Source organism: Botryllus schlosseri, chromosome 1 (assembly GCF_051294905.1).
Source record: "Botryllus schlosseri isolate E-star chromosome 1, Bs_hap1, whole genome shotgun sequence".
NCBI lineage: Eukaryota > Metazoa > Chordata > Ascidiacea > Stolidobranchia > Styelidae > Botryllus > Botryllus schlosseri.
In genome coordinates this window covers 13249665-13275062 of record NC_137236.1, presented here as the reverse complement: position 1 = coordinate 13275062, position 25398 = coordinate 13249665, and the positions used below count along the sequence as shown (strand labels likewise).

The following is a 25398-nucleotide window of genomic DNA, read 5'->3' as shown; positions in this document are numbered from 1 at the left end:
TGACGCCAAACATAAGAGCATCAAGAGTATCATCGTTTAGATCAGGGGTCCCAAACTCCAATTTGCTCGCGGGCCAATTTCGTAGTTTATGATGACGCGGCGGGCAGCAGCATCAAATAGGGGTATAATATGTAGCCTATTTCCCAGTACGTCTTTTTTGTCGGACCTTGCAGCTGGCATTCCATGCACATTGTGAAAATGTAATACACTATTGTAATATTCACGGTTGCCACAAAAATGTCATATTTTTCAATATTTAAAAAAATATTGTTGTGCATGGTATAATTTGGCGACATATAGAGTTATATAGACAGTTAGAAACCATGCGAGACGACAAATGCATCGTGTCATCATAAAAGCTGTCGCATTATAATTTAGCAGCTAGTGGACGTTTGATGTGTGATAGCGATTCAGGTTTTTGGAGTGGTTTCAGAATGAAATTTCTAGTTCTCAAATCCGAAATCTGAAATTTTCGAGTTTAATATTGTCGAATGCTTGAAAAGTCAAAACGCCGACGTGGGCCGCAAAAACAGTTCTGGCGGGCCGCGTGTTTGAGGCCACTGTTCTAGACAAACAGCCGAGTTTGTGACACTGCTTTATTACCAAAATAAGAGATATGGCGCTACATAAGCCTTGGTAGATGCTGTTCACAAATCCCGGGATTTCATCGGGACCAATCCCGGGATCAGGATTGCTTCAAATCCCGGGATCCCGGGATCGGGATTTCCCGGGGTCCCAACGCTACTATATGTTACTGTATATTTTGCACTGGGATGGTGCGAACCCCTGAAAGGTTCTGGTTCTTGTAAACGCGAGCGAGAACGATTGACGTCACGTGACGTCACATTGCGAATTCGGTCAAGCTAGATCCCGTACGCCTGATTGATTTTTTACATTAAACATCAATGCACTCTTTACATCAATTTCGTTGATGTAAATACTTGATAGGTTGACTAAGCACAATTCGCTGACTTCCTACATATAGCGCGTTTATAGTTCTTTCTATTGTGTGATTGTGGGCAAAACTAATATAGCTGAGGGTAAAACTTAATTTTTGAAATCGGCAAGGCGCATGCTCGTTTAGTGCTGAATTTCTCATGCTACCAGCGCCATGTGGATAGTGATCCGAAGTTGCAATGAAAATAATTTCGACCAAAGAGGTTATAATGATGTGAACAATTGTAATACATGAAAAAGGTTCACAGCACAGAACCTACCATGGTTCGTTTGTGAGCGCGAACCTCCAAATTTCAGAGGTCCACTCACAGAACCTCACGTTCACCATCCCAGTTTGGCACACTTGACGCCTCAGCCTCAAGGTGCGATAAAAGTAACCGGACTTGTGTGTCGGAGCTGTTTGGCCATGCATAATTGATAAACATTGTTTTCATTAGAAATCCAGTTCCACATGCACGGTGAGACTTGCAATAATTGCGTGCCAACAGCTGCTAAATCCAAAGACTCAATTCGGATGCCTGACCTCGACGTGTTATTCAGATAGAAGAATTATTATATGGCGTAATCGCTTTCCCTGCCTTTTCAGTATTGTTTGATACGATACCTATATTATATCACAAGATCGTTATCATGGCGAAAGGCGGTAAAGATGGGAATTCTGGTGTTGATGGAGTACCAACATCCTTATCATTCCCGGAAAGATGTAAGTAGATCCTAAAATATTGGAGTTGCTATTCATTCCATCACAATTATCCATATACAAACTGGTATATTATTTTTATTATGATATATTTTGTTAGGTGATCAACTACAGGTAAACGAGATAATGAGAAGTTTCGATAATCCTATCAAGATGTAGTACTATTATAGGAATATGCATCGAAACATCGCATACATTACAATATTCCCGAATTTCTCAGGATCTGCAGGTAAAATTGTCAACCAAATATTATAAACGGCTCTGTTAACGTAGTAGCAGGAGATCAAAGTCATGAGAACAACTACATTATGAAAGCTGAAAGGGAAGCAAGTCTTGCAGGCCAAAATGAATTCTCATTCGGCATTACTAATGGTAATGAGCGTGTTTTAAATGAAACGGTCATCGTTGTTCAATGAGAGAGAGAGAGAGAGAGAGAGAGAGAGAGTGTCTTTATTTTCATCCAATCAAAATACATAACAAACGGCAGTGTTGGTGGTACAGAGAATATGCATGCACAGTATTCGGTATAAGATAGGAATGATCGATAAGACCGTGAAGGTCATCTAGTCTGATCACACCAGCATCAAACAGGTACACTTGACTCTGAACAGTCTGGCTGTCACTGAATGCAGATTTATGCACCCGCTCAACATACGCAATACATTATCTGTCAATACTTTCCATGGCAAATGCTCAGTACTATCTCCAATTAACAATGCCTATTGGTGACTCAACGCAGTGGAGCAGTGGTTCGAAACTTTTTTGACCTCGCAAACCGGTAACACTTCCGAAACATATGCTGCGGGCAGGCGAACCTTCGAATATCAAAAATAACCCTATGGATTTTCAATTACGAGAAATATATGCAACTAAAATGTAAAATAGGAAACTGCATTTAATGCTGCGTTTTTGATATTATATGCGGAATTGCTACCGTGTCGTGAATATACAGGTAGCGGTACTGGTGGTATGTATATGAACTCAATGTATGGTCATTAAGTGTGAAATTCCAACTTGCTACAGACAATTCCACACACTACAACGGAAACACTGAGTACAAGAATCGTTTTGTTGAATCGTACTAGAATTCAGTTATTGATAGAACTATCGACACGATCCGAAAGCTCTATATATACCAACTTTCCATTTAGGGTGACTCCGTGCATAGGCGCCGACTTACGCGGCTGCGGCTATGGCTGCGCCACCTCGTAACCACATTTACGAGATGGCGGCCACCTCGTACACAATGCCCGAACGTCCAAATGATTAGTGACCAATAATTAATAATCAAGCGAATCGACGCGACCTCGTTAGAGACGTCGTCGAGTTCGATACACGGAGCCAGGGGGCTTTCGGGGAACGAAACCTTTTAAAACGCGAAACCAAGTCATTTTGAAACGACCATTCTAACTCTAATATCCAGTTGCAATTCAATAATTGTATTATCATTGTTCCGCGGGGCCGGTTTACGAGAAGCATGTTGTCAATTAGTAAGAAGATTCTTTGACGATCTCCCGCTGAAATGGTCGCGAAATTAGGTCATTCATTCCCGTGAGCGTGGCAATCGTCGCTAGCCCGATTTATCGCGTCTCGAACAAGCCTAGATCTGCAATAGGCTCAGCTCACACTAAACCATCGCTTGCCTGCGCAATCGCATCTGTATTGGCAGCTTCGGCCTGGCGTACACGATGTCATCGCTGGCATATACATGAGCAATGAGCATTGAGCATCTGCGATAGGCCTGGTGCGAAAGATACCATTGCTGGCTTACCTATCGCGTCTCGGACCTAGCATGCTTTGGCTTCTATCTCTCGCTGGTTTGGAGACAATGCGGTCGAGTTTACGCTAATTGGTGATCGTTTTATGTTACATTAATTAAAGAGCCACATCGCAAAACTGGATAACATCGAATCGCTGCAAAGAGACTTTAACGTGCGTAATTGATTCCCGCTAATACTTGAACGTAACTATCAGAAGATGTGTATCATGGATTGAGCTCTAAAAAACTACACAGGTCTGAACCACCTGAAATCAGTGCCGTCAAGTTGGGACATTTTGATTTGCCAAAACTGTCATTGAGGCTGCGTAATACGAGCGCGTATTTAATTGTTCACCAGAGATCAGGGACTCTATAATTGACAGCACTTCCGGACTAATTGGCAAGCTTATCATACGCGTAAAATCGTCAACATGAACACCATCCTAGATCTCCTCTCCCGACCATCCGCCCAAATAGACGATCTGCTTTTCTAAAATCTAAATGATGTGCGCCCACATTCGTTTACAAAACCATTCTTAAGCTAGCTAGCTTCGTGCGATAGTCTTCGTAATCGTATTTTCGTAATTTCTGCGCATATTCGTTTCTCTAAGAAGGCTTTGCCAGTGAGATAAATCAGAAAATGCAGCAATAAAACACCGATATAATGAGTAAACAATTGACGCGACTAATACTTCTCAATACTATATCAAACGCAAAACCCATTCGTAGCGATACTGATTAGAACACACGCTTTCTCGTTTGCAACCATCCATATTTTTTGTTTTCGACTTGATACATTTGCACGAAGTCATTTCTCAGTGTTCCTTTCGTTATTAACGTGCAGTAGGCGATGCCATGCCATTGTCAAATATTGATGCATAACGAGATTCTGGGTGGCACAAATTCTGATTTTATTCGATTCGTTTGAACAGGCAACCTTCTTTATTCCGATCAACTTGATTTCTGGATGTACTCGTATTGAGAACAACAATATCGAATATTAAACTATTGGACATTTGGTAGCCGGTGAATTTCTATTGATAAGATCGCGACATGCGCACGGAAGTGCAATTAGTTCTAGCCCAGGGGTAGCCAACCAGCGGCCGTAGAAGGAAATTTGTGCAGTTGTCAACACGTAAGTCAATTAGTATGTGTTGGCGGCCATCGACATGCAAATTGAATTTATGAATTGACCGATGTACTCCCAAAATACTTCACGAACGTAAAGCGGAAATGTAACAATGCCGCCAAAATCGCTATTTTAATCTGCAAACAATTGCCGCGATGCGAGGTAATCAACGCGAAGCGAGCAATCGCAATAGACAACTCTTGATTGGCTGCGCGATTTCGCGTCATCATCATTATTGTCTGCTTGAAATCGCATGTTCAAGAGTTGTCATGTGTTAATTGCGAACTTGCCAGGCCAGGGCGTAGCGTATTTAGTTACTCACACCACAGCACATTACGCGTGAATAACATTGATACAACACCAAACTCTCAGTGACGTAAATTCTGATTTCGGTTCGGTGCATTCCGTCGGACAGACTAGTAGCGCAGTTATATTTTCGTACGATCGTACTCGTACCGTTTTAAGATTCCATTTACCGTAATAACTCGACTGCATGGTTTGATAATAACGATCACAGGGCCGGTATTAAAACGCCACACGAATAATTTAACGCTGCACGTAAACCAGCAGCATGTAGTAAAGTGCGTTTTAGTGCGACGATGACGTCATCGATATGGAACAGTTATGAGGCCACCTCGTAAAAAAAAAAGTCGGCGCCTATGACTCCGTGCACTTCAAAAAGCTGCTAATCATCAAATAACATAACAGCATAAACATGAACGTAACCAGGAGGTGCAGACTGGTGCTAATGCCCCTTGGGATTTTATGTTTTGGAAATATTACAGCTATTTAGCGCGATAGCTTCACCCAGTGATTGACATATTGTTCAATGACGAAACGTCGCGGCCAGAACAGATTGAATCCAAATCCTCTTATTTACCAGAGAAAAGGTGTAATCGATGACTATTCACCCAAACTGCCAATGCTTACAGTATGTTTTATGCTTTGTGTGCGGAAAAGTTGAATGCAATATTTCGCGAATGGCAGATACAAATGCAGTTATTTGACTATGGCCGGCTAGGAACCTTTTCAAAGTGTCATTTTTGTTTGCGAGAAGGTTCAGAGCCATTATTTGTGAATATCGATATATTTGGCGCGATGTTTTGAAGTCCATAGTCCATGTATAGATTCCCTCTAGATTGATTGAAGATTATGTTGTACACAGCCCCACTCGCAAAGTATATTTAACATTCAGTTGAATAGTTGATGATTGTTGACATTTTCTGCCAGATGCGAGCGATAGTGACTTTATTATCGGTAGATAGTCACGAGTTGATAAAGTAGAAGTATCTCGATCTTGATTTTTTATATTACTTCCAGACTTTACACCGTCAAGTTGAATATTGAAATGCCCAATAATTCTTCTGAGGTTTCACAATCGCATTCGCCAACCAATCCGTTTCATAGTAAAGTAACTTCTCGCGAATATGACAGAACATCGTATAATTTCGCACATCATGTCGTAACCCCTGCTTTGGTGCTTCGCCCCTCTATTGGCACACTCACTCCTGGTTATCGTCCCCATGCATATAGTAGGGTTACCATACGCTCTAGTTTAAGAGGATTTGTCCACTTTTTTGATATTTTGTCCTCTTTTTTGAGAATTTCAGTTAAATATAGGGGCAAATTGGATTGAGATACAGTAAATCAGCACTGAAGTAATGCTGGGCCGGCTATTGCGGGAGCCGAGCAGCAAAGCTGACTTTTTCTCTTTTTTTAGTCAACCGACCACGAAGTGCAAAAAATTTACCATTTTTTCAGGATTTTCCTCCGGTATTGCAAGGCTGAAAATTTTGAACAAGTGTCCTTTTTTCAGCTTTCCAAAATATGTTAGCCATAGTAGATAGTGAATGTCATGGATATGGAAGTGTTCGCAAAGAAAAGAGTAGAATCAACAGATGACATGTTATCGTTTTCATTAGTCATTTGTGACGAATCAAGAACAATGTTATCTTTCTTTAGCTCTGATTAGTTACATCAACGAAAATGCATCGCGAAAGACGGCGGACAGAATTCTTGAAAACATGTGGGCCGAGAACCTCAGGAAACCGGATTTCGAAGTTCATCCTCAGATGAGGCATGTCAGTGGTTTAGAATATTACAAATGCAATTGTGAAAAGTTGCGGAACACGGAGGTCTCAGTAAGTAGAAAATGTTTTTTGCGACAAAAGAAGCAATTGGTGAAAAATCAATTTACGATGGAGGTAGGATTGCAACAAAAACTTGATGACCAAAAATTCAGTACGATTGATGAAGTTTTTGAACGATATATCAAGGATGAAAGTTCAATCACCGCCATAGTTGGGTCTGCGGGATCGGGGAAAACAACTCTCATTCGCAGAATCGCTAAAAGGGCCTTGGATCATTCACTTTCCAATACAGAATACATTTCAGACCCCTGTCAGCTCAAATACAAATTGATACATTACATAGAAATAAAAGACATACAAGATATGGGAATAATGAAACCATCTAAATTTCTATTCGGCGGCCTCTGTTGGAATGAAGTCGATGAAGAGCATGCATATCAGTGGTTGCTCAACAATCAATCAGAATCACTTTTATTCTTCAACGGTTTCGATCAGGCTTCGTGGCAAATCAATAACAGGAGCGACACTATCATAAATTCATCCACCCTAACCGACGCAGCAACGATCATGTACAATATTCTATCACGTAATCTACTAAAGGATACAAAGATCGTCATCTCTTCGCGAGAATTTGAAATCTCGGAGTTACGCGCAGGAGCGCGACCTGCCGACATCATCACGCTTTCTGGTCTGACGTTAGACGACGCACAGAAGCTCTTCGTGTTTATGATAGGTCCGGATGGGGATAAAGTGTGGGAAAAGATAGCCAGGATGTCACCATGGCTACTCAATTTATTATCCGTTCCTGTCTTTCTGATCTCAACCGCCGTTATAATGGCCAATGATCCGAATAAATCCCCTCCTATGACGGTCACAGGACTTTACCAAAAAATCATATCAACTCTGATTGGCGTGAAAAACATTAAAAAAGTTGCGGATATCGTCGAAGTTATCAAGAAATTGAAAGCGATAGCCTATCGTGGTGTAAAAGAAGAAAGAATGGTATTCAATGAAAACGATTTGAGAATGTTTAAAATTTCAAAAGAGGAAGTTCGTGATCTCATGATAAAGGTTACTGGAAATAAACTCATCTGTTGCAATCAATTGGAGGGCGATTTCAGTTTCGTTTTCTGTTATCAAAGTCTGCACGAATTTCTTGCAGCGGACTTTGTAGCTGAAATGGCGCTTGTAAAGTTCATGAGCTTCAACTATAAACACCTTCACAAAGAGCGATGGTTGGCTGTCCGCAGATCCGTGTGCGGTATCATTTACGATACCTCGCGGGATCATCTTCATGAAGGTGAGTCATGGCGTATAATATTGTTTTCGGTGATGTACGTTTTTTCAGAAATGCAGTCGTAGTACGTCGTCCTTCATGCAGGACATTTTTGTCGTGACATAATTATTCCGGTGGATTCGCTTGAAGTAGGCTACTGCTGAATGATCATATCCATGTCCTGTATACTAGGGATGGTGTGAGCCTCTGAAAGGTTCAGGTTCGTGTGAACTCGAACCTTTTTCAAAGGTTCTGTGTGAACGCGAACGTGAACCTCGTGACGTCATATTGTCAATTCCAATCCCTAGCCTATATTATTGTGACACAGTGTGTACACTAACGTTAATTTATTCGCTAAAAGCTTTTCGACTAACTCTCATCAGTAGCGAACGTTAGTGATGGGGTGAATCAAATTCGAAATGTAAGAACTATTTTGTCTGTATGACGTAATAATAACAAAAACAAACAACTAGTAGACGGGCTAGATACGGTAGTAACGGTACAAAACAAATGTTAACGAGTACATATTCGGTTATAAATAACCGAAAACACAACACATAACATTAATGAAATATTCCAAGAGTGTAGAGGCGTTCCTTCTGGCGACAGAGAATCGGCTTTCGTAGCTTTATGATCGTAGATTCCAGGACCTTTAAATGAAAAAGAGAACGGCCACGAGTGTGTACACTGTACAGTAGGGCCGTTTTTATTCGATAATTCTGGGATTATCCATGATCGGTGGATAATCCAAGAATTATCATCGAAAAACTAGAATAACTCCACTTCTACGGCTTGGAATTAAGTCAAATTTGTTTTGCATAGTTTTTGAAGACAGTCCAACAATTTCATGGGGTTGGCAGAAAAATTTGAAAAAAAAAATTTTTTTGCGTTTTTGGGCAAATTCAAAATTTTCAAACTCTACGAAACCAGCGAATATTGGTTGGAATGAATTCAAATTTCGTGAGCGTCGTTTTTTAAGGCAACCTAACGATTTAATCACGTAGCCAACAACATTCAGGAAAAAAAGTCATTTTTGAACAGCCCTACTGTACAGTGTACACGATACCCAGCGACGACTCAGGCCACATAATGCTGAAGTACATATTGGCGTTTTAAACGTCGCTAAATGTATCAACTGAGGCAATCAAAGGATATAATATTCCGATAAAATCAATATCTTTCGTCGCTTAGCCAGCGATTTCGACAAGGACTTACCAGGGAGTATAAGCTTACGCCTTAACGGTCGAGGCCAGACCGGACAATGAATTCAGCATCTGAGTATTGCTACATTGATATTGAGCAGAGTGTGAAACGGGTTTCTATATACTTGCGGCCGATATTACCCAATTAACAAGTTATACAGCAGTAGCCAACACCTCAATCGCACGGATTTGGTTTTAATGATACAGTAAAAATATGAAGTCAAGTTTGACCCCGCACGCCTGCTAGAAAACGATATCAATCTCATTGATATAGTTGAATAAGCATCATTCACTAACTACACATCTCGCTCGTGATGTTGTGTGATTGCGGGTCAAGGTCACAGCAGAGAGTCACTAAATTTTCGCAAACGGAAAGCTGGATATTTCGAGGAAACCTTTGAAACAAAGCAAGTAAAACTTTAGAGATTGTCAAAGTGTATGCTCGTTTAGTGTTGATTTTTTATACTGCCAGCGCCATGCATAGAGTGGCCCGCAGTTGAAATGCAATAAATTTGATCGAAAGATGTTATAATGACGTGAAGATTGTAATATATGAAAAAGGGTCACCGTGCAGAACCTGCTAAGGTTCTGTTGTGAACGCGAACCTCTAAATTTCCGAAGTTCACACACAGGACGCAAACGTGAACCTCACGTTCACACCATCCCTACTGTATACGTTAACCAGGACCAAATAATTCATTCATTTGGAAGGATCGAATGCAGTGGAACTATCCGCCATACAGGAGTTGCCTAATCCGCATAACTTACCATGCCGAATGATGAGATTTTCGGAGAGAATCATTGCCAAGGGGTGAGAAAGGGAGGCCAAGTTGCTGGTGAAAGATTGCGTAATGCGTCTGTATGATAGGCTGCTACAATGAACGTCTCTCACTTGCCACAGCCTATCAATAAATCAAAAATACTTTCAACCAGTGCTTTTCAACCTGTGTGACGGTTCGCACTAGTGCGAATGAAAATAATTTCAGTGCGAATGGCGGGCGTGGTGCGAATGGTGCGAATGAAAAACCCGGATGAGTGCGAACGGCAAGAGTGGTGCGAATGGTGCGAATGAAAAATCCGGATGAGTGCGAATGAAAATTGTCCATGTTTCTCACTTTTTCCGACGTGGAATAATTCAAATAAACACGATATTAAGTACAGTGAGCACGTAAATTTTGTCGTTTGGAAGCAATTCTAAAAACTTGTTGGTAGCTAGGCTTTTCTAGTTCACAAGTGAGGAACGCTCCCGATGCGTGCATAATGCAAAGTTTGAGATAATATTTCCGTGCAAGAGGAATACGTCACTGCATGGAAAAAAGAAGGAGTTCAATCGGTATCAGTTGCTCACTTGCTCGGAAACATCCACCGTGTGTTGATATTGTATACGGACCTTGTAGGAATGTTGGTAATAGTAGCTGATGCCAACGTTGACATTTGGCATATTTGAATGAAAAATATTGGAATTTTAACACACATTCATGTTTGTTAACAGTAGAATTTAGCGTTTCTTCAGCTATAACAATTAGCACATTAGATCTATAACAAGTGTTGTTTACTCATGCACCTAACCAAGGATTAGTGGCTGCTATAAATAAAATTAGTGTAGGCAAATTAGTGTCTTACGTCCAATGAATATTTATCTCACATCACATCGAATTATTAAGTCACTGGGCAGTTTACCTACTGACCAGTGCAATGGCCTGGATCGTAAAGGCTTATGCCTATATATAACATAGTGGTGATTCCACTAAGGTTGTTGATCCATAGGAAAAGTTTGCCTAGTTCGTGTTTGTACCGCCTTTGTACTAAAAACTTTGTAATACTCCGACCTCTACAGGTTTAGCTTGAGCAGATGAGCAGTGAGCAGTGAGCACCCTCTGCAGAGCAAAATAAAATCCACCAAGCCGTATGTCTTACGATATTCCTTATGCAGCCTAATTTAAGCTTAATTAGACTGTTGAACCTTATTACTCTTTATGTATAAGGATATGTGGGATAGTACAGATAATTTGGCATTATTTCAGTCAGTTTTCCAATATTGTACGATTGACTTATAGGAGCCATTCCGCCGTTGGCTACCCGGGCCGATATAACACATGAATCTTATGTGAGTAATAATTTTTCAAGAAGGTGAAAGTGTTGGCTTTGACAACACAAGGATGCCGAACGTTGTTATTGAAAGATATGTTGATTTGTGTACTGCATAGATTAGAAGTGAATTAGCCTATAAGCTTATCCATAAATACAGTTATCAATTAATCGGATTGTGAGGGTTTGTATAGCAATGTATTCCTGATTTTAACGCCCACCGTACCCTCCAATCGACCAGCATTAGCGTTACCATATTTTGGAATTGGGAAAGGAGGACTAAAATTAAAAAAAGGTCAACTTTGGCTCAGCTCCCGAAATACCCTCCGGAGCGCCACTTCGGTTCTGATTTACGGCATCTCAGTCGAATTTTGCTATAAATTTGACAAATTCCTTAAAAGAGGACAAAATCACAAAAAGGAGGACATTTAGGCGTCCTCGGAGGACATTTTCAAAAACCCGAAAAAGGAGGACAAATCCTCCTAAATGAGGACGTATAGTAACCCTATCTAACATACCTTAGTACTCGAAGCATCTTTTCGAATGTTGTCAGAAAAATGAATCAAAGGTGCTAGTCGCAATATTGATGCTACGATTCAAGTACAGTTTCACTATTTTGTGCGTTCTAAATGCAAACACATTCACATCGCGATGACGTAACATGTGGATTTAGTGGCAAAGTGATATTGTTGCGAGTGAATATTGTTCTTGGGTTCGCCCTTTAAGCTTCCAAGGAAATCACTGCACAATACCCCTCGGAAAATGCAACGAACTTCTTGAGAACAAGGGAGTCGCTGAATGCAAAATAATGAAGCTCTGTACCTCCAAGAAGCTAACAAGCTCTTCGAATACAAAAGGGATAAGTTTCTTCATTTTCTTTCCGTGTACTAAATTTCGGCTGACTGGTGCGAATGAAATTATTTTTCAAAAAAAAAGTGCGAATGGAGCTCAAAAAGGTTGAAAAGCACTGCTTTCAACTAAAGTCGACCGTTCGTCTGTCGCATGTGTGTAAGTTTCGTGAGGACTGAATGCTTTATGATTCGACAAACTATGATTGGACTCAACTTGTCTTTTGATGTATCATCCAACATAATGACAGTGATGCCTGTCATATCCGCGATATACCAATACTAGGCTTACGATTCGATAGATGCACTCATCAATCGCATGAAACTTGCGAAACTTGCGAAACTTGAACTCGGCCCTCATTGTTAGTTTGCAATGAAAACTCAGGGATATATATAGAACTATTTTTCCACTATATAATGATATGACCTTACTACATCATCTACTGCGATGTCATTTTTCGTCAGTCCCCCGCCCCCATACCGCCCCCTGAGTCCAGCGCCCCCTTTTAGCCCACTGAGCGTTTCCGCCCCCTTCAAAATCCAAATCGCCACCTGGGGGACGCTGGAGACAAGGTTAAGAATCACTGATATAAACCATCACCGATCCGCCAACAGCGATGCCGTTTCACTGACTTATTGGGCGCTCAGTATTTTAGCATCCATACTGCGTATTGCATTCGAATACCCGTACAGGCCTCAATTTAAGTTGCGCTCATTTATTACAACATGAAAAATGCGGGAGCAGACCATAAATCAGACTATTTCATGGACACTCGGGTACTGTTTTGTTTCGGAGTATAATGACCGAACCCGATGTATCAACTGCTTTGCAACTATTGCATTCAGAACGAAACATACGGTTCTCAGTATTATGCTACAAGAGGTTACAGATTATCCGTGTTCAGGACTTGATCAGAGGCCATTAAACTGAAGTTTCGTGATCGGAAGCATTTTAGAATAGGCAACGCAATTTGTCCCTTATCTCAACAAAGTCACAAAGGGAATAGAAAATAATCGTCCTCAATTTCACCACAGGCAGACGAACATTTTCAAACGATCTTGATATAACTGACGACAAATTTGACCCAATACAGAGTTTTTAGTTGCTGCTGACCGTTCACAATCATCGGGTGTGGCTCATATATGAAATCAAAACCCTAGTCGTCATCATGATATCTGAATTTTTCAGTTTTAAAGTAAATTTATACATTACCCAAGTTTCATAGCAAAACAGTTCATTGATTGACGCAGTGCCGTTAAACCGCCGTAAAACCGTAGGCCTATAGCTCATACCTGTTCAGAGATTATGACCCGCGGCGCCTTTCAAGTTGGAAAAGTCAGTCTTTATCCATTTTGAGTTTGTGACTGATGGTCTTCGCACACTTGGCATCGTAGTAATGGGTAAAATCTGCCGAGAGCATTTGGTAATTTGAGCGATAGGCCGAGATTCGATATTTTACAACAATGACATGATGCCATGGATTTATTGAGTCGCAAAGTGAAAACAGACGTCCGAGTCGAAGACATTTGGGCAATTATGCCTTTCATCCCTGCCGATATGTCTCTGCGTAACACGTATCTATATTCACCCGCTTTCAACGACATTTTGTGAGTGTATTTATTTGCCTGACAGTCTCAAATCGATGGCTGAAACAAAAAGTTCTTTCTCGATCGATTCATTTGCTACTTGATAAGAATGAGGACAGTCACGTTCGTATGGAACTGTATGCGGCAATTTACGAAACAGACGACGACGTGGTTATCAAACAACTCTCCGTGATTAACGCATCTCAGATCTCGTTGAGTCGCGATGAAGCTCATATCGTTGGATCGCTGGCGGCAAGGACTAAACATTTGAATTTCTTCAATTTGTCGTACTGCGAAATCAACGATGAACTTTTGGCGATCATTACGGGATGTCTGAGAGATCGAATACATGTAAGCTTATGCACAAAAGAACTGCAATCGAATATCGTGCGGTAGGTAAATACGAACTCACAGGCGTTAGTGCAGCAGTAATTTATCAGGGGTCCGTCAAAGGCGCTGAACGCTACTTTTTCGTGCGTGTGCGGGCATGCGGGCTTGAAGACGTCACAAAGGAATGACATGATAATGTGGCAGAATTAATATATAGGCTGTGTAAGCTAAATAACACTGGTCTACACAATATTTCAGGTTTGGGTTTTGACAACTGATTTTGGCTAATTTTCGGGTGCTGAATCCGAAAATGACCTCAGATTTTCTCTATCACATCACCTTTTTGAGATATGAAATATCCCTAATTAAAAAAAAATCAATTTTTGACCCCCCTCTGTTGTCGAAACAAGGAATTATGATGCAATAAACACTGGTTTACCTGCAATAATCCAGCTTTAATTAGCAAACAAGCATTCTATATTAGATTCACACAAATTGGCATTGTCTCTATAAAAATTTTCTGCCCCGGAATAGAAAATAGGCATGCAAAAGAGCAACCATAATAAAATCAAAAGCTACATTATGCTGACGAACATGTCGATAGGAAAGTAACAAGGTATTATCTGAATTATAGCATAGAGTTCACACAATATGCACATAGACATTCCAATGAAGTGCAGAAATTCTGAAGACAGGGCCTTGGGCATGGCGAGTTCAGAAACAATCCAAAAAGAGCTTTCATAAAATATGAACTCTTCACTTATAAGCTTAAAAATGCTCTTTTGAGGGACTTTATTTTACGAGCAGCATCTGGAATTTTTCTTTTCCAACTCCAGCAATATTCGGCTATCATATGAAAATCCAGGTACAGGTGGCGACTGTGTACTTGTCCTTGCTCGTACCGGATTCTCACTGGTGTGAGAAACACAAATCAATCTATAAATTCCATCGACCTTGATAACGTGCCTGCATAATTTTAATATCTTGGCGGAAACGTTCATCCTGTTCTTCACTAACTTTCCCAAGGTGTTCTGGAAACTAATCCGCATATCTCTTCAAATCGTTAACTTTGATGCTCATCCTGCATGCCAATAAATCTTCAAAACTAAGCAGTTGCTCCCTTAAGAGATCTTTATAATTTTCTGCTTTTCTGTTTCCTAAAAAACAGCACCGAAAGCATTCCAAGCTCTAGCATCGAATGGCAGCATTGATTATATGCAAGATTTTAATCCTTTAACGATTGTCTAATTTCAGGTCCATTGAAAATCCCAGTTCTTTTTCCTCTTCACTGAGACTAGAAAATCATAACATATATATATCCTTAAAACACTCCCCTTCACGATCCAAAACTTTTACATATTGTTTCATGAGACCAAGTTTGATGTGAAGAGGAGGCAAGATGATCTTATTGATATCAACAAACTGATTACTAGGGCGATTTTTTTTACCTAAAAAACGAAAGATTTTGACCTAAAAAATCAAAATTTTGACATTTTTTGACTTAAAAAAACTAAATCTTGACCAAATTTTGACCTAACGTATGCAAATTAGGTGTTTTCCCAAAAAATGGTAGAACTGGTTTGAACTGTCTGTCCTTACGAAGTAGTTTTCCCTGAAAAAACTTTTCTGACTCAAAAACTGACAAATTTTTACATAACAAAATATTATTTTAACAAAATCTGGCCCTATGATGAATTCCAGTACATGACGTAGTTTGGTAAAAATAATTAAAATTTGTTGTAATACCACGAAAGATACTTTCCTACATTCTCGGCAGGGATATCTAAATATCTAGTTCTAGATATCCCTGATTCTCGGGTAAAAAGTATCTGTCTTTACTAAGTAGCTGGCCAAGGATGGAGATGTGGCGAGATAGCGTAGTGGGATAATCCACAGCTACAACACCAATGGGTTGTGGGTTCTAGTCCGACCGAGGTCGACTCCAGAATTCCTAACAAAGTGATGAAGGTTTATCTAGGTTCCTCCTCGCCATCTCATCCGCGTAAGCGGTGACTTACAAAAAGCATAGAAGTGGGCCGTGTTACAAGTCGGCAGATACTCGGCGGATACGGAATCGAAAATAAGGAGTATCGGCCTCGTGTAAATGACCATTTTAGTCGACAAACACCATGAATATACAAACGGCAACAAGAAGAATGGAGAAAGAACGTTCAACTGTAGCAGCTGTTGGCTGACAACACTGAAGTTGTGCGTGCGTACACTGCTGGTGACACACCGTATTCGTTCGTTCTTACAATGGTGTACATCTCAATTTTTGTAAGAACTATGCAATGCCCACGCAGTCTTGCTTCACTTAAGATATCGCGGTACGTTGAGCATAACACCGTGTCAACCAATTTGTTTCATTTGACTGTATATGATCGCAATGACCAGACAATGCGCCGTTTGCAACGGTAGGCTATAAAGTAGGCTACAAGCTGTAAATTGTCAAACGATAAGATCACCGATTGCGCAAAATCTACAATACAAACGAAATGCAGGTTGCAAAAAATTTTGTCTTTGTAAACAATTTTGACATTTTTTGACTTAACGCTAAAATTTTGACCTTATTTTGACTTTTTTTTACATGTCAAAAAAAATCGCTCCAGGCGTCAAGGTGAGCCTTGAAGGCCACTCTTCTTTGTTCCAGTGCTGATCCTTAGCCTCCTAGTAGCATAGGAAACATGGGTATTCGGCGTAGTAACTTTGTTGCCCCAGCAAAAAGTTCACCATTGTCAAATCTAGACAGATGAGCCAGCCATGGTCATGGTACTTCAGCTTTTCGAGAACGGTTTTGATGTTTTGATACTCTCATACTCTTATTTCATTGTTCATTGCGATAAAATGTCACGCTTGTACCAGCTTTGGGAGTTGCTCTTTTGCATGCCTGTCTTTATTCAAAAGCTTGAAATTTTAATAAAGACAGCGCAAATTGTTTGAATTATAATATTGAATGCTTGTTTGCTAATTAAAGCTGGATTATTGCAAATGAAACAGTGTTTATTGCACCAGAATTCCTTGTTTTGAAAACAGATGGGAGTCAAATTTTTTTTTTAATTAGGGATATTTCATATCTCAATAACGTGATGTGATAGAGAAAATCTGACACCATTTTCGGATTCAACGCCCCAAAATTAGCCAAAATCAGTTGTCAAAACCCAAACCGAAAAAAAATAATTGAAATTGGTAGTGTAATTAGAACGAATCGCGTTAAATATCACCATATGTAAAGAAGCTTGTGTATGATGGGAAGATTTCCATACTCTCAACTATCAAGCAGTCAGGAGTGTAATTGGCCAGGAAAGTAAAAGTGGTCGGAAATTATACAAACTTTAGAGGTAACTTTCTAACTTATGAGGGTTAAGTACATGCGTAAATGCCGATAGCACAAGGATCAGATAAGCTTCGTCGTGTCGACTAACTTACCCGTACGATGCAGTGACGTGCGATGATGTTTGTGACTGGTGAGACACTGACCCCTTCCCCCACACGCACGTACAATAGGGTTGCATTTAAAACAAAAATCAAATTAAAACAAGGCCCCATTTAACACATGTTTTTTTTCAAGCCATGGCATCACGAATATCGAATTATGACGTCATAGTGGAGTGACATTGAAAATTGAAAATGTAGGGTAAATATGGCTCCTTTGACGAAATATCTGTGGTATTGATGTTGAACCGACTATTTTAAGGGTTGAAGTAAAGTAAAGTACCTGATGAGGATACGCTCACACATACAAATATGGTAATAACAACAGAAGCGAAAAAATCGGATGGGCGAAAGCGTTTTCTCGGCACCCTGATAGCCGTTGCAATTCGATAATACATATTTCAATTTGTCCCTTTAGTGAAATATTCAGACATTTTAATAGAGATTGCTCGACGAAAATTATGGAAGGATAAACGAAAGTTTAGCTGATTGAGATGGCGACCTGTTTCTTATCACATTAGCCATCTTCAGACGCAGGCAATCTATAGGCTCCGCCTCGGGATCTGATCCGCGAAAGATGTGTCTTACAAAATCTTAGAAAGGGGAAGATGTAGGATATCGGCCTGGTGTAATAAATGACAGTTGTATTCGAAGAGATCATAAATGCAACAAACAAAGAAACAACGCAGACTGTGTAAGTAGCTATTACATACCGCAATTTAAGGTAGGAATGGAGGGAAAATACATTATGGGTTACGGCTACATCAGTAATGGAATGTATTTGCTCCGCCTTACGAATTGGCGGTCGTAATTCCACGATGTATACAATACTGCAGGTTTCCGAAATCAATAGCGTGTTTCACTGTGCTGCGAATATCCGATTGTTAGCGAATAGTGAGAGAGTCAGATTCGTCTGTGCCTCACCTCGCTACTGTTTTCTGCGTTGTCATTGAACGTAACAAAGTCGAATTTCACATTCGTTGGCAAATTTGAGGGGGTTCTGGTGCTCTGACATTGTTAATATTCGGATTTTAGGAATCAGTGCGACAATAGCATTTGATCGATACCCTAATTCAAACCAAAATGAATTCATAACATCATAACGTCGTTGGGTTATTATTTTTATCTGAACAAGTCACACACAATGTACAATGCGATAAGACACAATGCGATGTCATGGGCAGATAGGAGGATGTCGAACGACACGCATCAGTAGCGATCCTTTACTCTAACATCCACCTCGGCCTAGAGTGCCCGATGTCACAGTTCTTTTCGATGTTGATCTTTTTTTTGGAAGCCGCGGCCCTTTCTACTAGTTCTTTCCATTCCTTGTGAGTGCTTTCTTTCGTCGGCTCTTTTACTGGGCTTTTTTGTCGCCGTAAGAAAGGCAACGGCGGGGGAAGAGGAGCCCAAGCGACACCATTTTGTCTTCCGATACGAGAAATGTATCTAAAAGAAAGCTTGAACTGAAAAATAAGTTACGTAGGCACAATTATAGAGAAACGAAAGTAAAAAACTAAGACTGTTTCTAATATCCTTCCATTAGCATATGAAATTGATCCCACCAACTCAAATTTATATCGTTAATACGATAGTTGTGCCTGCATGCTGTCCAACAGTTGCCGAAGCGACGGCTTGAATTATCATAACCTTTGCGGTTACTCATGCTCTGCTTCAATTAGATAACGATGTGTTGTTTTCAATATACCCAATTACCAAAACTACCCTTCATCGTACTGAAACCTTTTGCTGCTGGATGTGTTCTTTTGCGTAATTTCACTAGTTTAGTTCGTTGGGGGTCGAAATTGTGTCAAAATTAAGATTTTTAATTTCGAGAACTGTCATAATTCCTAATTATTGCGTCAATTATTTTTTATTTCAAATGTGAAAAAAATCGCCCTGATAATAAGTTAATCCAAAAAATATATACGCTGCTCAGCCGTTATTTGACTAAATATAGTCGAGATCATTTCGGAAACGATTGGCATTTGAAGCAATCCCACCAGCCACACGATAAGCAGTAATGCTTCATTGTTCGTCCGTTGCAATATTTCAGGAGTTTGATATCTATATGTATGTATGGGGATGCGAGTGTTCCAGTGTGTAAATCGCCTGCGCTGCGTCACCAATGGTGGTTGGTTCGAATCCTTGTGCGGGCTGATTTCTATGTTTCGGAGGTTTATCTGGGCTTCTCATCGATGATCCCACTGTACTAACAGCGTCTTGAAAAAATGCCCAGAAACACAGTATACCACGTACGCTGCCAAAAGTCGGCATCCGAGACCCGAAGTTGAATGCATGGGAGAGTGAAGAGTGATATGAAAGTGAACGATTACAAAGCGATTGAAGAACGATGCAAGAAGTCGAAGATACTGAAAAAGACAATGACTGAACTGTATCCATGTCGCGGTGCACAAGGCCTGAAAAAGGCTATAACCGCCACTGAAAAGCCTTGAATTATTATTAATAATATTATTAATATGTATGCATGTGTCGGATGCAGTAGCAATACACAATGCGCGGAGAACGAAAATTTACTCATCATGTGTAAAAGGCAGCCGAACATGAGGGAGATATGTTTGGTGACGAGCTTCCTATATTTAAAGCACGAAAGGCCCCCTCTGCATCTGCCATAGTGGACTCCATATCCGCATTTGTGGCTTGAAATTTTACAAATTAAGAGTTCATTTACCATACTTCTACCTATTCGCCACTCATGTGTGATGAGTGTTGTCCAGATTCGAACGAGACCTATTTGCTCTGACAAAAACATGATTGACCCAAACTTCATCTCACATGCAGAAGTATTGCATACTTCAGCATCGCATGCTATTTGTTCCCATGCTCACACCTAACATGTTCATATTGTCCAGTTTTCCAGTCTACGAGCCGTATTCGTTTCATATCGCTCAGTGTTATAAGTCAGGCAGGAAATTTTTATGCACAGACAAGATTCCTAAAATCACGGATTACGAGATATCGTATTGTAATGTCGACTAAATTGTGGCTAGATCATCCAACAATAGATAGGATTCTGGCTCAGTGACTTTGGATGTCGAGACCGCTGATTTCGATTTCACACCGACTGTCGGACTGAACTCTTCTCAACATTTCATAAACCATGTTCATCGTTCCAGGTGAAAGAAGTACGTTTGACAGGCAACAATTCGACAGCAACAGCCGTGCGTTCACTTCTTGGACATAGTCGGATTAGATCGCAATCTGGAAAATTGGATTGGGAAGTGGGTTTGATCACATTATTCAGCAGACAAGTAGTAAAGCTATTATATTGACCGATGAAGCCGTTGAAGAACGATGAATCCGTTCTATGTTTCACTTCCGTTATCTGGTGTATTTTCAAAAATGTTCCATTTACGATTTACGGTATTGCCGATGTCTTGGAATCTATGTCGTCAATGTATCTGTGATAAGACGTCACGGTTTTGGTCGATGACCGATAGTATTCACGATCTCAAACTTTCCATCTCGACAATATCCAGGTTCTCGTGTTAACTGCAGAAGGATATTACATTGAATTGGAGAACGAAAAAGATGTCATCAATATAATTTGCCAGAGTGAGAGATTTCCCATCATTAAATTTGAAGGGTACTTCAACGTAAAGGTTGGATATAACAATTATTGAACTGTAGCAACAATTCCATGCCGATGAATGAAATTGGTCTTCGATATTTCCACCGCTACCTGCAGTATACAAAGCCATTCGAACCTATTTTCGACCACATTAAACCAACCGAGAGCCGAACGCTATATCCCAGTGGTTCTTAACCTTTTGTTTTAACTCCAACGACCGTTTTCAGAAGTGGCCATTGTCTGGCGGCCCCATGTTTTAAGGACAGGAAAGACCTCGAAAATCGGTCGGTATTAAGGGTTTAGGACTTGACTATTGGAAATATTTCACGCTAGAATCGCGTAAGGTGATCGCTCGACTAATTAATAATCTAATAATTGTATGTAGCCTACTATATTCGGGACCAAATCAAGCCATCGGGTATACGGATCCAATGTACACATCCACAATCCACCTCTGCGATTAGCGATACATGTTGCTGGTGTAGTCGACACTAACGCAGGAATCATGCCACATCAAGAGTGAAGCAAAAGTGGAATTTACTAGGAATGGTGTGAATAGCGTTCTGTGTGTGAACCTAAAAAATTTAGAGGTTCTGGTGCACAAACGAACCTTGGTAGTTTCTGCATTGTGAACCTTTTCAATTACAATGTTTTCGGGGAAGCTAGTGGAGCAGTTGGTTACGCACCAGCGTCACGACACCAATGGCAGTGGTTCGAATCCCGGTTCGGACCAACTTCTATGTGTCGGAGGTATCGCTGGGCTCCTCATCGCTGAACTCACTGCAGTCGCAGTACATTGAAAAGCCCAGATGTAGGTGAGCCGCGCCAAAAAGTCGGCAGTACAGACTTTTTGGTCTTCGATATTGGTCTTCGATATGCACACGGACGCATGAAAAACGATGTGAAAGAGTGCGAGTGTGAAAAGTCGCCCGGAAGATGACGAAAAATCAAAGACAATGAATTATTACAAATATTACTGTCGTGGGGCACATGGCCTTACTAGGCGAAAAGCGCCACTGTTGTTATGTCGATAAAGCAAAACAAACAAACAATTACAATTTTTACGTCATTACAACATCTTTGGTTGAAATTCTTTGCATATCAACTTCGGGTTACTATGGCGCTAGCTGCATAAAACAACAACACTAAACGAGCATGTAGCTTGCCAATCTCAAAATATTTTCTTGCTTTGTTTCAAAAGTTTGCTCGAAATATCAAGCTTTCCGTTCGTGAATATTCAGTGACTGTCTGTTCTGAGCTTGATCCGCAATCACACGACATCAAGAGCGAAATACGCTACAAGTAGATAGTCAGACAATGATGCTTATTTAAACAATCACTGAAATTGGTATAAAGAAGACATCGTTCTCTTATATAAAAATCTACCTGGCGTACGGGAACCGTCTTGATTTTATATGTTTATTGTATCATAAAAACCAAATCCGCGCGATTGGGGTGTTGACTAATGAATAACTTGTTGAAGGGCTAATATCGGAAGAAACCCGTTTTACACTCTGCTCAACATCAATGTAGCAATAGTCAGACGCCGAATACATTGTCCGGTATGGCGTGGACCGTTAAAGCGCAAGTTTATATTCCCTTGCAAGTCCGCGACAAAATTGGGTGTAAAGCGATGGATTATTTTATCATTTGATTGCCCCAATTGATACATTTGGTGACGTTTGAAACGTCAGCATTGTGGCATAATGTGGCCCGAGTCGTCGATAGGTAGGCTGTCGTGTACATGTACAATGTACATTAATATATCACTTCGCTGAAATTTATAATTGGAATTGTCAATATGACGTCACGTGACGTCATAGGTTCACGTACGGGTTCACGCATAACCGTCCAAAAAGGTTCGCGTTCGCACAAACCTGAACCTTCCGGAGTTTTACATCATCTTTAGAATATATGCAACTTCTAACATGAGTTTAGGTCGCGGCTGCATGCTGCTGCTTCGCACATTTATTGAAATATCTTTGGAGGTTGCCAGCGAGCTCTAATGCGATTTGTTTACCTGTTTCCTGATACCCGAAAATTTTCCAAGTTGAATAAATATTCCAAAAATAATACTCAATACTTTTGTGGATTGACTGTTAATTTGCGAAATATTTTCGTGTAATTACGAACTTCATCATTGATCATTCCATTTATTCGGCGGTTGCCAGCGACGCTAATGCGATTCATTTTCTGGTGATACCTAAAATTATTCCACGAAGTGCGAAATTTTTATTTTCAAGTTATATAAATATCCCGAAAATATCACTGACTGTCGATTTTTTAGATATATTCAAGTAATGACGAACTTGATCTTGCTCATTCCATTTATCCTGCATGACGGCTGGCGGGTCAAGTCGTAAATTCGAATTGAATGTTGCTTGTTGATATACGTGCTAACGGACGCAAAATCATTGGTCTACTACGGCCGTAGATTGGTCACCCTGTTCTAGAAGTTATGCTTGAAAGGGTATTCTGCAATAACAATCTCGATGTTAGGAGATTATTGACGTAACTAACAACATTTGCTTATCACAGGAATCCGCGCTAGTATTTAAAGTGAGTCCCAACCTCCCGTCGGTGTTATATTTGGGATTATTGTTCGAAGCTAAATTTCTTGAACATCTATATGCCAACAAAAAAGAGTTACCGGAATTATCGAAGTCTAAATTGGAAAAGGTTAGTGACGAAAGTTTATATTTTTAAACTTATAGCTTATGGTTCACTATTACCATATGCCTCACGTTTGTCAGGTTCTACTATTTGGCTTTCTTCTGCTTTCACCGGAAGTATATTTTTCGTTGTTCGAATGCGTAAAACATAGTCAAACAATATAACAAGTTCCAAGATGTGATTTTCAGTATGCAAGAATCGATTGTGTATAATCGCAGGATAGATGAAGAAACATACATACCATATTACTTTTCGATACCATATAAAAATCCACACTTTCACCACATATTAAGTTATACAGCCAAAAGCTCAATTGAATTGCCAAGAAAAAAGGTACTGGTATTGACCTATAGGCCGATGCCTGCAACCTTTTTTGATTAGAGGATGCAATCATCCGAGGATATTTCACACACATATTTGGTGCAAACTCCAGGATATGGCAAGAAAAATAAATATTACATTCACTATCAGCAATAGGTCCAATGCCCCATTCAGTTTATCCAGTGTAACTTGAAACTCCTATACGCTAGATAATTTGGATCAAGATGAAGATCTTAGGGATAGCAGGCTAATGATGAAGATGATGAAATCGAAGATGATTCAGGAAGTAGAGTAGTTTATCAGAATAAGTTATTGATCTGACATAAGCTTTCGGACTTGGAATAGAAATCTTCGGAACTTTTAACATCCTTACGAAGTGAGAAAAGATTACTTGGCAAGGTAGAGAAAGTATCTCACTATCGATCAGGAGAAACAGCCTTATCTTCGTAGGCCTACTTTCGGTAGCGTTGTGTATTGCCGTGATACTGTTACCATGGATTACTGTAGGAGTTAGGAATCCCGATTCATAATTCAAGTGAATTACAGATTCTTATAGGTTGCTCAAAAAGAATCCTAATGTGTGGCAGTCTCCAAAATGACAACGTCTTAGCAGTGTTGGGATGACTCGAGTCATGACTTGACTCGAGTCAGACTCGAGTCACCTTTTTCGTATGACTTGACTTGACTCGAGTCACTTTGCTAAAATGACTTGACTTAACTTGACTCGGCGTATCAAAAATGTGGATTGACTCGTGACTCGGAGCAAAATTCACGAGTCAATTTCAAGTCATCAAGTAATCGGTGTCGATAAAAATCCCTGTATCTTGCATATGGCCGGACTGTTCGCTAAATGCTGGTGTAACCCGTGAGAGTGACCAATCTTTCAGTGATTGTGCGCTTTACTGAACCTCCATTGTTGTCGCACACATAAATTGACTGCAAACGGAGTGATCGAAACTTGCAGATTACGTTGTCGTAAACTAATACAGTAAAGTAATTTAATACCAAAATGTCTATTTCTGTTCTCTGTTCTTTCCTGAACTAAAGCTCTTGTTTTATTGAAATTGAATTCAAATACAGTTGATATAGTCCTCAGCCATTAGCGTAGGTTTGAATTGTATCATATCAATTTGTAAAATGATAATGTATTGCATCTTGTCAATTCGTTTCTCTATTCTCTATTTTGGCTGGTAACTATAAACTGAGGCTGTTCAATCACTTACGTAATTTAGCAGTTCTACGTATATGTGAGCGATACAGCGCCTTATTGCGCTTATATTTACCTTATATTCGCTAATTGGTTCAGAATCAATGACCGCTCAATCTGTATTTTAGACAGCATGCAAAATGCAATGACGTAATCATGCCTCATACTTCAAAAAGGCAACTTGACTTGAATTGTGACTTGACTCGT

At 40.1% G+C, this 25398-nt stretch overlaps 1 protein-coding gene across 1 annotated transcript; it reads left to right on the top strand.

The window, feature by feature from the left end:
• Positions 1-1421: 1421 nt before the first annotated feature.
• Positions 1422-23897, top strand: LOC145442363 (uncharacterized). Its single transcript, XM_080320264.1, has 6 exons — positions 1422-1660; positions 6508-7935; positions 13683-13987; positions 20536-20640; positions 20899-21021; positions 23529-23897. Exons 1-6 carry the CDS (start codon positions 1588-1590, stop codon positions 23694-23696), a joined length of 2202 nt encoding a protein of 733 aa, XP_080176390.1. The 5' UTR covers positions 1422-1587; the 3' UTR covers positions 23697-23897.
• The last annotated feature ends 1501 nt before the right edge of the window (positions 23898-25398 follow it).